This window comes from Fragaria vesca, linkage group LG7, assembly GCF_000184155.1.
Source record: "Fragaria vesca subsp. vesca linkage group LG7, FraVesHawaii_1.0, whole genome shotgun sequence".
In the NCBI taxonomy this organism is placed as follows: Eukaryota; Viridiplantae; Streptophyta; class Magnoliopsida; order Rosales; family Rosaceae; genus Fragaria; species Fragaria vesca.
The window spans coordinates 15907156-15923981 of NC_020497.1; the positions used below are offsets into that span (position 1 = coordinate 15907156).

Sequence of the window (16826 nt, forward strand, 5' to 3'; positions counted from 1 at the left end):
CTCTCGAGCTCCCTCGAACCCTAAATTTCACGATCCAATCAAAAAATGTTCTTCTCGCAAACCCTACGTCGAACGACGACCACGGCGGCCACGGCGTCGGCCTATCAGCTCTCCGATGATGAGGCGGCGGAATTCAAGCAGGCTTTTAGCCTCTTGGATAAGGACGGCGACGGCTCCATCACCACCAACGAGCTCGGTACTGTGATGCGCTCACTCGGTCTGAAGCCAACTGAAGAAGAGCTGGAGGGGATGATCGAGGAGGTGGACGCAGATGGGAACGGTAGGGTTGATCTACAAGAGTTCCTTAGCCTAATGGCCCGGAAGATGCAAGACAATCTCTCAGAGAGACAACTCAGGGAAGCGTTTAAGGTTTTCGATAAGGACCAGAATGGATTCATTTCTGCCGATGAGCTTCGTCATGTTATGACCAGCCTCGGCGAGAACCTGATGGATGAGCAGGTTGAGGTGATGCTTCATGAGGCTGATATTGACGGCGATGGACAGATCAATTATGAGGAGTTTGTGAAGGTCATGTTGGCCAAGAAAGTACATAGCCGGAGCCTCGGGCATAGTAGCAGCATGGGTTCAACTAGATCAGAGGGTCACAAAACTAAGAGACTCCGTTGTAGACAGTGTATACGCCAATGTTTCTACCTCTAATGTAGTACGTACTGATTGTATCGATGACAAGAAATGTCGTTGTTGATTTATACAATAGTGTTCAGAAATTATTTATGTTCAAGTTGATAAAGGAAGAGAAGCTCGATCGGTCGATCATGCATGATCTTTCTCTATGGTATTTATGCTGACCTATGTGATGGCTGTTGAATTATTCAGACACAAGTTACTGACAGACAATGCAACAAGGTACCAGGTCGGAGCTGTGTCCAGATTTGAGGTGTGTGCTTATTGTTGTGTTTTATTTGGTATTCAGTGTGTTGTTTTTATTGATTCCCATAACGTATTTCCTGGTTATTTATGATGTGTGTTCATTATTGTACGTCGATCTTCTAAGTCAGTTTTTTTGTATGATAGATTATTATGCTTGGATAAATATTCGGCATGAAGAATGTTCTTAGGGCCGGGTGACGATTGAAGTTGTTGTATTCTTGGGGATCAAAAAGGTTCAATTCCATTATGATTATGAATGACCTTAACAACAATATGAAGGAATTATTCACTGAAATGCAACTTGGCCAAGAACGTTATATTTATGCATCAGACTAAAGAGAAAAAAGGGTTATATGCAAGAAATCGAAGAAAAAGACCACACGTACAGTAGCTTGCAATGATTCACAATTATAGGCTTATAGCTAGCTTGCTGTTATATATCCCTTGTATTGCTTGTTTGTGAATTAGCAAATGAATATCCTGTATTTGAGCTAAGTTTAATATACGTTTTGTCTCATCGATCTCTCCCTCTTGCCTCTTGGTTAATCTCAAATTGGAATTCTCACAGTTCGGGGACACATGTTATAGTTATGTATTTCTATTGCACACCTCCTGCATATGCTTGGACGACATAACTTTTCTTTCATCGGTTCTTGATATATCATTCTGGTGCAATATGGTTGTCAAGTTGGATCCATCATAGTGATAGCTGCATTGCTTCTGCATATGCCCAAAAGTGCTACCATATGGGGGGAACTACCTATATAAGAATTGAATAGGTCACTGTAACACCAGCTTACAAGAGTTAAAACTGAATGTGCATGGTACGTACATATATACAAGGTGATTCATTTCTTCTTGTTTACAGGAAGCTCTTCTTGTTATGGAAAATAGCTCGTATTATAAGGTACTCGTTAGAAAAATTTCCCATGAATTGAAAAATGAGAAATGAATTATTTATAATGTTCACTTTATCAAAGCTTCGATTTATGGGTGAATAAGTGCTAGAACAATCTTTCTATATCTTCGGAGATTTCACCATGGTGCAACACTTGATCATCTTCTTCGATCTTTCACACAATGATAATGACACTGCAGAACTGTAGTTGGTCTTTTAAAATGCAGTGATACTTGCAAGAGCTGTGTACAGATAAATCTGCACATGAGCCAAAAATATTATATATCATCAATTCACTCAAATTAATTTCGACATGGCCGTTCACACCTTCGTTGACGATAGCAACAGAAATAAAATATAAAAGAAGATACATCTGCTAATTAATGGGAGTAAGAGCCTTAATTAGCTACATTTGATTAAGCACACGTTAGGTAGACCGTAGACTTGCTTTGGTCTTTAAATATTAACTGAAAAATGAACATATATTTGGTTGAATTAACCATTGTTTTTAAGCTAGCTAGCACCAATTCTGCTTACAGTTCTGTTCCAGAAGCTTCAAGTTAGCCATGGATATCCCAGATATGACTTTGCGAGAGATAGTTCAGAGGTTGGTTTCTTTTAACTCTTTACTATGTTTTCCTTTTACAAGTTTTGGTAGAATTGAAGATGCATTCGTGCTAGCTGGTTAATTATTAACATCTTAGACATATATGGTACCGGTAGATTTATATCAAAGAAGCTAGATATCGTCTTTTGAATTATAAACTGAGCATCCCAGCTGGTTTCGACGGCAAAGGCTTTGCCAGAAACCCAGTTTGAAATTGGGGTTAGTGATTCCTTGGCGCTGAATTTGAGTCTGCTTGTTCAGAAGATGAGTTTCTTGCTTCTCTATTCTCTAACATTTCATTTTGTTTATAAGATAACAATTATTAATCTCCCTTAGAAAAAAAAAAACAATTAAGAGCGAGATAATCAAAAGTTAAAATGTACAAGCCACAGGAAGTACGTACAGCTCCTTTCAAAAAAGAAAAAAGAAAAGAAAAAAAGAAGTCTGGCACAGCTCTTCATATATGGAATCATGCTGCAGATGCATCAGAATTCCAAGGCCGGATTTATAGGTTTGATGAAATGTTGTAGACTTGTAGGTAAGCATATGTTTTCTTTCTTTGTACAGTATTATTAGCTACTAGCTTTGTATGGTGGGATAGAACTCCTAATTTCATATGGAATGACTTAAATGGGTGAAAATGCCCAAGTATTTTTCATTAATTATGTTTTTATTTTCAGTATTAGTTTTATGTGTAACCTTAGTTTTATGACTTTTATCCAGTAATCCAGTGTCAAATACAGAGCCAAATTCTGGGAAAGATGGGCACAAGACAAGTAAAAAATGGTTTGGACTAGAGACTTTAAAGACTGCAGTAGGAAAATTGGTTCTGGAAATTCTTGATCCTAATAAGGGACCAATCCTTGAAAAGTGGAATGTGATATTTGTAATATCATGTCTCTTTGCTGTGTTAACGGATCCTTTGTTCCTCTACGTTCCTCTGATCAACCAAGACGTGAAGTGCATTAGACTAGACAATAAGTTGAAGATAGCAGCTGTGATTTTTCGATCGATCACAGATTTCGTCTATACAGTGAAAATCATTTTTCAAATAAATGAACTGAAGAAAGGTTTGTATTTCGTCAATGCATTATTTCATGTTTAGTTATCAATGCTATCAAGAAGCTTCATAGTAATAAACTTTACAATAATCTTTGTCTGTAGTAACAGTTATGGCTATATGGAGGTCATATATCCTACTTGACATTATAGCTATTCTCCCCATTCCACAGGTTAGTGATGCTATATATAAACTGTAAACCTTAATTGTCTGTGATAAACAATTGTATGTAGTTAGATTTCACTGAAGAAATAGTTATTTTCCACAGGTTACAATCCTCATTTACTTTACGAAAATGAGCGGCTCCAGATCTTTGAATACTAGGAAGTTCTTGAACTTTCTTGTTCTAATCCAGTATGTTCCACGACTCCTTCGCATTTATCTCGCATGTAAGGAAATCAAAAATTCCCCTAAAGGAAAGTTAGGATTATGGATTAAAGGTGGACTCAATTTTCTTATGTACATCTTTTCCGGTCATGTAAGTTCTACTCTCTTTTTTTCTTTTTTTTTTTTTTTTTTCTAAGTCAAATAAACAATTTTTGGACGGGCAACAAGAAATATTATGTAGTTAAAAGTTTTACTTAATGTTTTGTTTTTTGTTAGATGTTTGGTGGCTTCTGGTACTTCTTTTCTGTTCAGCGAATGATGGATTGCTGGCAATATGCTTGTCGAGATGCAGATGGATGTAAACCCAGTACTTTTAGCTGTCAAGATCATCCTACCACTAATATGATCAAATTGCTAAATGATTCATGTCCCATAAGTCCATCAAATGCAACGATTTTTGACTTTGGTATATTTCTCAATGCTCTTCAATCTGGTTTAGTTGGATCAACAGATTATTCACGAAAGTTGTCAAATTGTTTTTGGTGGGGTCTTCGAAATTTGAGGTTTGTATCGAGTCCGAATGTTTTTAATTTAATTTTTTTGAAATACATTTCAATTCCTTATTCATAATTTACTCAATTTTACAAACATAATAATTCCATTCCAATCTTGCAGTTCTCTTGGTTCAAATCTCCAACCCAGTGTTAATACATGGGAAAATTTGTTTGCGGCTGTTACTTCAATTGTTGGCTTGCTACTGTTTCTATATCTACTTGGAAATCTGCAGGTTGGTCATACATCTATAATTCTCTTCTCTATCTCTATTATTATATGCAAGACTGTATGTGGCTAGCTAGCAACAGCTGCTTAACTCACCCATGCATAATCAGAAGGTATACTTGAAGGAAGTAATAATGTGTACCTCCAATACAAAAGTGAAGTGCAATTAGTATATATAACTCGCTTATAATCATTTACTGTTGTTATAGCCGAACCACTGCAGAACTGAATACCTGAACCTAGTATATTTGTTTGTGGGAATAGATGTATATGCAGGTGGAATCAGCAAGTAAAGAGCAACTACGATGGAAGACAGAACTTGAAAGTATGATGAGAACTGAAAGGAAGACTAGAATTGAACGGAGCAAGGGTCCGGAGGTAGAACAATGGTTAACCAAAAATGGTCTTCCTATGCGCTTTATGCCCGAGATCATGGAAAAGGTGGTGCAAGTGGATTTAGAACAAAACAGGGATGTTAATGTGGATAATATCCTCTCGATTCTTCCCTTGCAACTTCAAAGGGATATCTTATTTTTTGAGGAGAAGCTGGAACAAGGAGGTGGAAAGATAGAGTTGTGGTTGTCTGAAAATCACCTCCCCATGCGTTTAAAGACTGAGATTTTAGAAGCATTAAGGCAGCGACCAGAATTTGAACAAAACGGGGTCGGAGATATGAATACTGCTCTTTCTATCCTTCCCTCTCAACTTAAAACTTATATCGAAAGTTACATGCAGAAGGTGCGGGAGATAGATGAAAAGACAGATATGTGGTTGTCTGAAAATGAGTTGCCTGCTGACCATTTTAAGTCCGACGTGATGGAGGCGATTCTGTTAACTTTGGAAGAAAACAAGGATCTCGATGCGGCGGAGAATATTATCCTCCCTGCTAGTCTTCCCGTGCCACTTGAGGAGCGTGTCAGAGAGTATAAGTGGCTTGTGAGAATTGGAAAGAAGATAGAAGAGAAAGGTGAGGAGATAGATTTGTGGATGCTTAAAAATGGCATCCCTAAATCACACAAGTCCGATATCGAGGAGGCGGTTCGAGTAGAACTTAAGAAAGACGAGGATATTGATGTCGAGACTTTCATCTCCATTTATCCAACAACAGCCAAAATCCAAGAATTTTTGCCTTTTAATAGGCTGAAGAAGGTACATATTTATAGATATAGCTCCCTTCACCTGCTTAAATCTTCTAATTCATTAATTATTATCTTGCATGTTAATTGTACAACACAATGTTTACCTCTTGTATATATTTCTAGTTGAAGTTATTGGAAGCATTGGATGAAAGAGTGTTAAAAGCAATATGTGAGCATCTCAAGCCTGTAGAGTATGGTTCAAGCTCGTACATTATTCAAGAGGGTCAACCACTTGAAGTGATTCTCTTCGTGGAAGGAACTGTCTTTTTTGAAAAAAAACGAAATGGGTGTAGCCTGTACGCACCACTAGTCTGGGGAGAAGAACTTCTGGTTTGGCCATCCTCGACCTCCTTTCCTGCTGAAGTACCGATAGCAACTGACACTCTTGAAACCGGTTGGTATTGGTTTCATGGAACTACAAACGCCCTTGTCCTCACTGCCACCGATATGGAGAGCATAGGCTCTATATTCAGGCCACAATTTGATCTACTTACCTCACACTGGTTGACTAGGCTGAAGAAAGTAAGTCCTTGTATCCATCCTATTGTCATATAGTATAATTTTGGAAAATGATTATAGGCCTTAACAAGGGTTCTAATCTTCGATATAATTCAGGTGTCAAAGCTTCAATGTATGGATGAAGAAGTGCTTAAAGCTATCTTTCTGCATCTCAAGCAGGATTTGAATCCACTATATTCTTACGTAGAGAATCAACCAGTTGCATCCATGACTTTCATCGTTGAGGGATCTGTAAAATTCACAAGAAAGGACAACGATTGTGAGGAACTTGTCCGTTGTGATGGAGAAGTTTATGGAGAAGAAATCCTAGATTGGGTATTAGATACGTCGTTTCCTACCTTAACCCCCTTCGCCACTCACACTGCTATTCACGACCATGACAATGCAGCTGTTGAGCTGTCTATCACTGCGGAGGAATTGAAGAGTGTAGGTTCTAAATTCAGATCATACTTCAGCACATTCCAAAAGGAATCTCAGCCAGATCTTTTGACTGTTGTTGGGTTGACTGTGTTAAAGAGAGTAAGTTCCTAGCTAGCTATGTTCTTTAACTTCCTACCTGGCTAGGCTTGCCATGCATTATAGTAACCAACACTTCCATGCACGTTTCTAAAAAACACTTGGAATTTAGCTACTTTCTCTAATTAATCCTATATATGTAATTTTGGATGCAGGTGCCGAAACTTAAGACTATGACCGAAGAAGTTTTGGAAGCAATCTCTCGGCAGCTTCAGTTTCGGAATAGTAATGGTTACGAGCATATCATTCCACCGGGAGAACCAGTTGACAGGATGTTGTTCGTTCTGAGGGGAAACCTACAACTATATTCAAAAGACGACGATTATCAAGAGGAAGAAAGATTCTTCGGAGAAGATCTAATAGATTGGCTAGCAAGGAGCTCTGACGGTACCAGACCCTCGTCAAATTATGATAAAGTCACGACAGCCTTGAGCAAACAGACTCAGTTGCTCGTTCTCATGGCCGACGATTTGGAGAGTGTAGTGTCTGAATACAAGTCCCATTTCAGCTAGCCAGACCAAGACCGGCACTTTCCTGCCTACTTGATCTTCTCGGCCTGCATCAGATTTTACGGAATTGAATTGATAAGACATTTGAATTATTCCGGTTTATTCCAATTCAGGACGAAGTATGTGCTTCAATACTTCGTCTCCTATCTCTATTACTACAGTATTACTTCTCCAATTCATCTCTAAATGAATCCCTAGACCTCTAGAAAGTAGAAACAAATCTCTATAGTTCTATAACAACGAGATGAGGATTATGCTAGTAATGAGCCACAACATTTATCATTTTCTAGATTTAATAGAGAAGAAAAGAGACGAAAGAATGGCCACGCCAGCTGTGTCAAGCTCACAATGGCCACCCTACGTTCAATGTAGCAACAGAAACAAGAACCAAGATACAAAATCACACAGGAACATATGCCGGATCCCAGTCATAAATTGTCCATTGCCCACAATTCAGCAGCAATACTTTAGTCTCTAGGGGAGATATTGAAATTTCTTAAACTGACACAACAAAAGTACCATTTTAAGCAAGAAAAGTCCCTCCAGCTGGTTGTTTATCAAATTGCATTTAAGCTGATTCACTGCCTCTTGGAGAACCATGGTTATCATCATCCTCTTCAACAGGGCTCCTGCCACCCCTACGCACGGGGCTTGGGCTGCGGCTATGGCCATTTTCTTCCACAGGGGTTCTTTGCCTCTTATCACCATTGCTTTTCTCTTCGGCATCACCCATAGGGCTTCTACTCTTTCCCCTGGGACTCCTACTGTAATCAGATCGGCCATCCTGCGGGGAGACGCTACGCCTCTCTTGTGGGCTTCTTCCATCAGGTGATTGGTCATGCTTCCTCCCCTTGGAAGGTGGTGGAGAAGCCCTGCGACGCTTTGGGCTCCGGCTGTCTGCAGGACTCCTCGACCTTCTCTCTAGACTCCTTTCTCTCCTCACAGGTGATCTTGATCGACTGCATATCAAAAGAACGATCAGTGATCATTGAACAAACGTATGCAGAGAAACCACGATTCTAAATCAAATGTGAAATGATATGCAGATTCACCATTCAGCAAAGGGAACTATGTCAAATTACAGTCTCATCAGAAAGAGATTACAATGAATACCTGTAACTATGACCCCTGCTGTAACTACGGCTTCGACTTCTGTCCCGCCTTGGACTTGGTGAGCGTGAGTGACTCCGCCCACGTCTGCACAGATTAAAATAACACATATTTTGCAAGGTAAATAACCAGAACGTTGGCCAAAATAATAAACAGAACCATAAAAAAGCAGAGGGGCGAGAAAATACAGACTTGGAGGAAGTTTTTTTTGGGCTGTTCTGACAATTTCTTTCAATGTGGCCTCGATCTCCACAGCGATAACACTTATTCTTCCAGTCCCCAGCTTTGCAATCTCGAGCCCAGTGCCCATCAAGTCCGCAATTGAAACAGCGACCTGAACCAGGAGGAGGCCCTCTACCAAGATACTCACGGGATCCACCAGGACCACGTGGTGCCTACATGAAAGACAAACACCCATCAATTCATTTACCACATGGACACATAGTCGTTGGAATATTTTACAATACGAGAAATTTGAGAGGGCATGCTTAAGAGAAGGTGGGGAGAAACATGATACCAGGCAAAATAGAGAAAATACTAATTAAGCAAACACAATGCAGTGATAAAGCACTGCTCAGAGACCAGTAGCAGTAAAAAGGACCGAATATGAAATGATTCATATAAAGAACATACCCCCCTGGCAAATTCCACAATTAAACGGCTCCCATCAACATCCCGACCGTTCAGGCTGTATCTTGCGTCATCAGCATCACGGGGATCATTGAATTCCTGTTTTTAGTTACACAGCAAAGAACAGGAGGGAGATAAAATTTGCAGAAACATAAGAAAAAAGAAACTGGAAGGAAAACTAAAATGAAATAATGTGTGCAACTGTGAGCATGACTGTGTGTGTGTGTGTGTGAGAGAGAGAGAGAGAGAGAGAGAGAGAGAGAGAGAGAGAGAGAGAGGAAGGTATAGAGGGACATACAACAAAGGCAAAATCACGCTTCATATCCACATCACGTACTCTGCGTAAACGGGTTCCAGAAACAGTAAGGCCATCATGACACATGCATCAAAGGGATGATACTTCGCCCCTCACAGATGAACTAAACACCACTTTGAGATTGTTGCCATTTCGATAAAAAAACGCAATAATATTATAGAAAGACTCGCCAAATCCACCAATTGGACCTCACCAAGACCTCCAGGTTTGGCAAAAGCCAAAAAACCTTCAACAAGATCATTGAAGTTAAACCAAATGGACACATGGATGGGTGAAACGTTTTCAGAATGATAGTAGAAATTCACACTTCTGACAAGCATAAATAATGGTTTGGCAAAGGCTTCATTGCCTCTTAAGAACCTCATTCTTAAAACAGCTAATGACCAAAAATCCACAACAGATGTAAAGAATCATAAAGCCATAGAACTAAACGATGGGTCTTATTCAGTGAAAATTGCATACAGACACATGTTTCTTTGTCATTCTTGTTTAATTAGTGCAATAAAAATTCAAACAATTCTCAAGGATTTGCAAATGGAAGGTACGGAATTGCAAATATTAGCAGATGACAGAAGCACATGGCCATGCAAGCTCTATAGAAACTAGAATCCAAAAGCACTAAAAGCTCATGAAATACAACAAAAAAAAAAAAAAAAAAAAAAAAAAACAAATTCTGGCTACCTTCCATATCTGCTGAATACATCTTCGAGTTCCCGTGATCTTGTCCGGGACGACAAGCGGCCAACATAGAGCCGTGAACCACCACTGCGGTCATCATGACGAGGCATTTTATCTGCAACAAATCACCACATCCACCCTTTAATAATGTTTCAACAACACCTACGCATATATCCTTAGAATGACAACAACTTCTTCTTCACCTTCACACAGTACTCAAATTGCGAAAACCACACAAAAACATCAGAAATTTCTACAGCAAAAAAGTAAGATAAAACATTTTCATAATCATAATTCAAACACAATTAAACATCTCCATCACCAAATCAACCAAAATCAACATAAACAATCCATGAATTAGATTTCTCTGGATCCTAGAGCGCTCTTAGATTTGGTTTCTCGTGACTAAACAAAATCAGAAAAAGTCAACTTCTTTGGGGACCCAAATGATTCGCGAAGCAAAGCCCTAAGTTCAATTAGCAGTTGCAGTAGAAACTAAGCTGAGATTAGAGAGACGCACCTGAAGAAGAAGAAGAAGGCTGAAAGTGAAGAATAGAACCCTAGGTTTTGTTTCGCGAAGAGAAAAGACCTGGGTTTCTCTCTTGGTATTTATAGAGGGAGGATAAGATTTAGAAGGCCGAGCTGTTTTGTAACGACCCTTCAGATCGGTTACAATTACGATTCCCGCCATGCCGACTTGTTTTTGATTGGGTAGGTAGTAGGTGCCAGGCAGCAGCTAAATTGTAAAAAGGTCGTATGGTAAAAATTCAAATAACCAGACAGTAAATTTTTTTTCTTACATTTCACCCGTTTAATATTTGTTGTACTTTTTAAGTCGAACTCACAGAGTCTCAACTACGAATAGAAGATATGCAGTCTAACCAAATGGTACTGGATATGTTTGATCGTAAGATTTTGGGAATTTTGGACATGGACATAACATTTGAAGATATTTGAAGATATTTCTTTTGCTGAAAATGAAACCACAACTAAGCTTAGCAAAGAACATTACGGATATTACTATTACTGATGCTTAATTATACAACATCATGCACAAGATTCTTGTTTTCTTTCTACTTGTGACAGATCAGACATGCCCAGGCTTCAACTTTTGACGGTAAGAGCCACAATTTGATGGGTGTCCCAGTCTCCTGTAAAAGCACCTCTCGGTTCCTGCTTCTTTGGTAGCTTTGTAAAGCATCATTGATGGCAGTTTGTCGCAATCAAGGTTGTGCAGTAGTGTAAAAGCCATGCACGCGCGGAATTGAGGATACGAATCTCACCATTAAGGAGATCGCGAGCCATTTGTGTCCGGAGAGAGAGCCTTTCACACATGGCAGGAGAACTTACGGGTCCTAGAGACTGCATAAATATGTGCAACCAGAATGAAGCAATGTGTAAGAATACCTCAACTGGACAATATAAGAAAGGACTATTCTGAATTTGGGGTTTCATGAATTCGTGTTGAATTTGGGAAAGTTCTTGGCTCTTGAGTCTTTACCTTAATAGATGCATCACAATCCTCAGCCAATTGGGTTAATACTTCCATCAACATCTGATGTGCTTCAATCTCTCTGCTTCTGTTAGTTAAAGGACGCCGAGCCAATCGACCATCATGTTCTGCTGCTTCATTGGCCAGGTCACTAAGCTCTGGATATCAAGAAACCATATGCAGATGTATCACGAAACAAGAAGGTAACAGAAGTTTAGAAGCTTATCAAATGATGCATGAGAATAAGGTAACATGAAACGAACCTTCACAAGAGGTACAACGTAGGACACGAGCAAATGCACGAAGTGAATGTGGAATTCCTTTCCCTTTTTCACTACCAGATCTCACTTCCCTGTGTGGTAATGGGGTTATCATAATCAGAACTAGATATTGATCACATGATACGACTTCATCATGCAGATAGAGCAAATGCACTAAGAATATAATATAGAACACACAGACCACAAAGTCACTTTTCTGATTGAAAGTACTCAAAGTAGCGCACTCAGGCAAGACAGGGTAACTTGGACAGTAGTAATTTTAGCGAGTAGACTAATACAGAAATTGGACCACTGGACTAAACAAGTTGACGTTGTACCACCCTCTATTGTATAGAGGGTAAGGCCATCATTGTTACGCTAGTCCCTTTGACAAAGGAACAATAACAAAGCAAAAGAAGAGGAAGAAGAAGAAGAAAGACGCATCACTACCAACTTGATTGTGAAACAATCCACTGAAGAGTTGAAACCGTTGACGTCATTGTTGATTGGTCTGTGATGTCTCTTCAAAAGTTCCAACTTCAAATCACAAAGAGCATCATGATGAGGTCTGTTTACCTGGATCCGGACCTGCAAAATAGAGCCTTAGTCATCCAGGAATTGTATACAGATCATATACAACAATTATCAGGCTAGTATAAGCTTGTTTTTCTGTAAGCAAATAAAAAATATTTTGAAACACCAAAAATCAAATTTAACATGTAACAGCTATCAAGCATGAACTAAGGTATGAAAGATCATTGCACCATGCAAATGATCTGATCTGACGACTCAAATTGAAAGCCAAGACTGACCTGGTCGTGAATGTTGTATGGAAGTGTAAACCCAAAGTCCAACAGTAGGGTAGCATTTGAAAATTTGCCATATCTTATCAGCACCTTCACAAATATGTCAAGTGAACCCAAGTCAGATCTTGAATACATGAATCTCCAACTATAGTGACTGCCTTACATGCTGCCCCACCAGCTGTTTTCATAGGTATATCTATTCAGAACATATAAAGCATGCTAGAAGAAACACGCTATAGACAAGACCTATCAAATAATAATATATGACACCATGACAGACTGGAATACAAACCAAACTTCCAGATCCGTCTCAACATAAATACAGTTGATCTCTAAATCCATGTCTTTTATGTTTTTTGCAACATAATTTCTATGTGCTATTCGCTGTGACTCACTATCTGTAATTTTTATAGACACAATGAAACCAGAGGAACAACTTAAGATTATGCTTATCATTTTGATTATAAAAGAAACTAGCAGGTAGAGTGTCATCCAGGAAACAAGCGAGCCAAAAAAAAAAAGGGAAGTGAAATCCACACTCGCCAAGTTGAAATCCACACTCCCACTTTCCATTCTTGGTAACCAAATTTTGTCTTTAATGACTCAAATTTTGTATTCTTATGAGAATGATGACTAAAAATGGAAAGTGAGAGTGTGGATTTCAAATTGGGGAGTGTGGATTTCACTTCCCAAAAATACAGCCTTTTCAACTATTGACCAAATACAAGATCTTTTCAATAAAACAAAGAACATATTAATGAAGATGCATCTAACCTGTTCACCTTGAGTATAATTACGATCAGCAATCACCTATCCAGATAATTTAGAGGAATAAAACTCAGAAACATCTTTTACAATACTACATGAGATGTGAAACAAGTAGTACACGAGAAATGACATTATCATGCATAAAGAACTAAACTAAGACAAGAGGAAGCATAACCAGAACAGGAGGAAGTACCTCTGAGAAATGTTTGTCATCATCACTCAGCACAATTGACTCTGAAGTCCCATCATGGTTCAAAAAATCTGCAACAGGAATCTGTGGAAAATTTAATCATGCAAACCTCATCATAAAAGCATTTAAATTGAATTTGTATAATGTGTTACCAGGGAATAACCCTTTTTGCTTCCCCATGCTCGAGAAGTAACTGTAAATCCATGCAACACAAGTGAGAATAACTTTTATACATCATGATATCCAGAAACTGGAGTGGAGTATGAATGTACCACTAAATCACATAATGTTGACAACTGCTGACATGTGAAATGGTATAAAACATAACAACTTACCTAAAGCATATGCATGCATGAATTCCTTGCAGGTGATACTTTGGAACATTTCAGGAAAGCACTCAAGAACCTGAAATTATAATATAGCTTATCAACGATCAGAATTTAAAAGACAATAACTAAAATGAGGTTCCAGGTTAACAATCATGTCATATCTACAGATAGCATTTACTTGATCAAATTTGCAAAGCGTCTAACTTTGTATAATTCTATGCTACTAATCCACTAACAATTCACTGGTTACACTCGTTAATTAGCCATGAAGGTATGTTCAAGATACTGTGGCATTCAATTCACATGAGCTACTATTTGTGCTGCTAGTGATCAACTATAAACCCTAAAAGCTAACATCAGTATGTGGATTAGTGTGCACCCCCATGATCCTGATAAGATAAATCAGTGTCGATTTAAGCCTTCTACTTTTCGGAATTTTAACTTGGAAAGTCGTCGATGCAACCAACAGTGTGAAAACAGAAAGGGGAGAAAAGTCTAGTTGCATTCATCTATGTCATTAGCCAGAGAATAAAGCAATCAATTACTTACTGTCCTAATTGCCGAATATTCCTTTTCAACAAAGGATCTTTGATTAATAGTCTCCTGATACAGAGAGCTCTGTCGAATCATCTCCAACTCATCTTCGCTCCAAAATATCTAACAACACACAAACAACAACCCTGTCAAAAAAATACTTTCAACTATCCCTATTCAAGAAATGTGCACCAACTCAACAAGTCGATGATCCTTCCATTACGTGGTAGAAAATCAACAGTACAACAACACAACATCTAAAAATGTGCTTGCCGCAAACAATGCGCATACATGCCACTAGCATAAAACTGAGAAGCCGAAAATGATAAAAACACTCACTGTGCTATGCATCTCCTCAAGGCGAGGAAGCCGGCTGATGTAAGGAGCCCATTCAGAGCCCTGCATACACCAAAACCATGAAATTCACTAAACATTTCCACACATTCACTCCAAATTAGTCCTCTACAAAACTAAAACAACAGAGACTGAGCACTCTTGCTCACCTGGCCCATTTTCTGCTCACACAAAATCACAACGGCGACCTTAGCAACATCGCCGACGCTATCACCAATCAAATCCCTCAACTCCGGAGCAAGATTATCCGGAGCTAGTTGCTGCAACACAAAAACTCCGACTGTGATTTTCAAAATCCATAATCGAATTCGAAATTGAAGATTCAGATAGCTACCATACAACGCTGTACGGAACCTTGAGTATGCAATCTCCGGCTCTAATGGTTTTGGAAGCAAACAGAGCTCTTCCGTGAGTCGATTCCCCGATCGAAAGCGCGGAGGAGATTTCGGTGCCGGACTTGCGCTGCAGCCACGGCAAGAAGTCGTCGGATTCGGAGTGGAAGTTGAGCTGTGAGAGTGGAGCGTGGGAGAGGCTGACGTGAGGACGGTGGCGGTGGCGCCACCAGTGATGGCTGAACTGTCGAGCTATCAGTAGCATCGGATAAACACGTCGTCGTTTCGCGCTTTCAAAAATATATCCAAAGTTTTAAAGGTGGGCACACCAGTCTGCGTAGGCCCCACCATTACGAGTACCACCTAGACAGACGACATCTCCGCCTAGCGCGCACAGGCCCAATTTTTCCTATGCGACATGTCGTTTATTCCTGAGCTTTTAATATGGGAGCTCTTCTTTGAGTTCTTTCTTGTTCCTTTCTTCGCCAAATTCTTTTACAGTAGAGAAAGAACTCCCTGATCGATATGGCAGTTTGGCGAGGGATGCTACTGTTGGGTTCATTGGCTTGATGAGGAGGTTTGCATTGTTTACAAGTGTTTAGATAGGGGAATGGTGATGAATTGTGTATCTGAATTATTACTGATTGATGTGCTTGTTTGAATTGGATGGAAATACTTGGAAAACTGCATGCATTCTTTTCATAGGAAATACTTGGATTTGTATACTTCTATTCGTGATTATCTCACCGGGGAAAGGTAGATAGTATGTATATTAGTATATATGGAATCCATTTTATTACAGCTTGCATGTTTGCTTATGTGCGCTAGCCCTGGTTGTATTGATCGATCGTCGATGTTATGTGCTTATGCAGAAACTGTGAAGATATTGGAATGTCATTTCTTGTTGCTGATGCCATGGGTGCACCTCCTTTTTTGATTGAAAGGTAGTTTTGCATTTTATTATCTTAACATTTGTGTATCTGCATGTGTCACTGGATTTTAGGCTCATAATCTGTGGCAATATATGTCCAATTGACTATAAACTATAGAAACTATAAACTCAAATAGCTTAAATTGTTCTTGTTTTTCAAAACAAGGTTATGAATCAGTGATGATGAAACATCGCACAGTAGCTTGTTCTATGCTCGTCCTCCTATACATAGTCAGTACTTTCTTTGTTATTGATCTGGCCTCTTAAGTACTCAGATGGACAGCATTTTCCATTGAGGGATAGAGGGTTTAGTATGGATCTAGGGTTGAGTAGATTGGTAGTTTAAGAATCACGTTTTATATCAGCGGGGATGGAGATCAAAATACTAGCATTCCTTCTATATCAGAGTCACTTGTACATTCATGTTATGCTTTTCGGCTTTTCAAAGTATAGATAACAGCAAAAAAAAAGTGATCAAGGATCGAGTGGATTTGTGGGTTAAGAATCACCTTTTATTGCAAAGGGGATGAAATTATATTTCTAGCATCTCTATGTTAGTCATATATATAGCTTTTTAAATAAAGATAAAAGCTTCACACCTTATATGTAATTGAACATATTCTATCAAACCTAATAAGCAATATTTTACCATGGCTGAGTCCAGAATAACACTTGAAGAGATAGTTCAAAGGTAGTATTGTACCATCTTTCTTGTGGTTATATACATTACCATGCCATTAGTCTGTTGAATATATATCTCATATGATCACCACTTATATATGTCTGTCTTTTTCGTCCAGTAATCCAGATTTGAATTCGGAGAAAACAAATGAGAAATCTGACTTGAAAC

The 16826-nt window shown here is 38.9% G+C and overlaps 4 protein-coding genes across 5 annotated transcripts; 2 read left to right on the plus strand and 2 right to left on the minus strand.

Moving 5' to 3' along the window:
• The first annotated feature begins 45 nt into the window (after positions 1-45).
• LOC101308330 (calmodulin-3-like) lies at positions 46-897 on the plus strand. Its single transcript, XM_004308776.1, has 2 exons — positions 46-546; positions 838-897. Exons 1-2 carry the CDS (start codon positions 46-48, stop codon positions 895-897), a joined length of 561 nt encoding a protein of 186 aa, XP_004308824.1.
• A 1458-nt stretch (positions 898-2355) lies between these two features.
• On the plus strand, positions 2356-7249 carry LOC101308624. Its single transcript, XM_004308777.1, has 10 exons — positions 2356-2396; positions 3120-3466; positions 3561-3628; positions 3812-3934; positions 4060-4346; positions 4459-4570; positions 4828-5712; positions 5826-6224; positions 6318-6740; positions 6893-7249. The coding sequence occupies exons 1-10, from the start codon at positions 2356-2358 to the stop codon at positions 7247-7249; spliced, it is 3042 nt and encodes a 1013-aa protein (XP_004308825.1).
• A 249-nt stretch (positions 7250-7498) lies between these two features.
• Positions 7499-10562, minus strand: LOC101290808 (serine/arginine-rich splicing factor RS2Z32-like). 2 transcript variants are annotated; one of them, XM_004307397.1, is made up of 7 exons: positions 10501-10562; positions 9984-10095; positions 9285-9324; positions 8990-9085; positions 8549-8751; positions 8360-8443; positions 7499-8205 (listed from the first exon to the last, which is right to left on the minus strand). In XM_004307397.1, exons 2-7 carry the CDS (start codon positions 10088-10090, stop codon positions 7815-7817), a joined length of 921 nt encoding a protein of 306 aa, XP_004307445.1. In that variant the 5' UTR covers positions 10091-10095; positions 10501-10562; the 3' UTR covers positions 7499-7814. The 2 variants fall into 2 exon arrangements, with proteins under 2 accessions (XP_004307445.1, XP_004307446.1); XM_004307398.1 differs by lacking the exons at positions 9984-10095; positions 10501-10562 and adding an exon at positions 9496-9512.
• A 490-nt stretch (positions 10563-11052) lies between these two features.
• On the minus strand, positions 11053-15310 carry LOC101308917 (histone-lysine N-methyltransferase setd3-like). Its single transcript, XM_004308778.1, has 13 exons — positions 15053-15310; positions 14863-14973; positions 14699-14758; positions 14375-14482; positions 13832-13901; positions 13649-13689; positions 13500-13580; positions 13313-13348; positions 12545-12628; positions 12187-12320; positions 11736-11824; positions 11482-11630; positions 11053-11342 (listed from the first exon to the last, which is right to left on the minus strand). Exons 1-13 carry the CDS (start codon positions 15308-15310, stop codon positions 11181-11183), a joined length of 1383 nt encoding a protein of 460 aa, XP_004308826.1. The 3' UTR covers positions 11053-11180.
• Positions 15311-16826: the final 1516 nt, after the last annotated feature.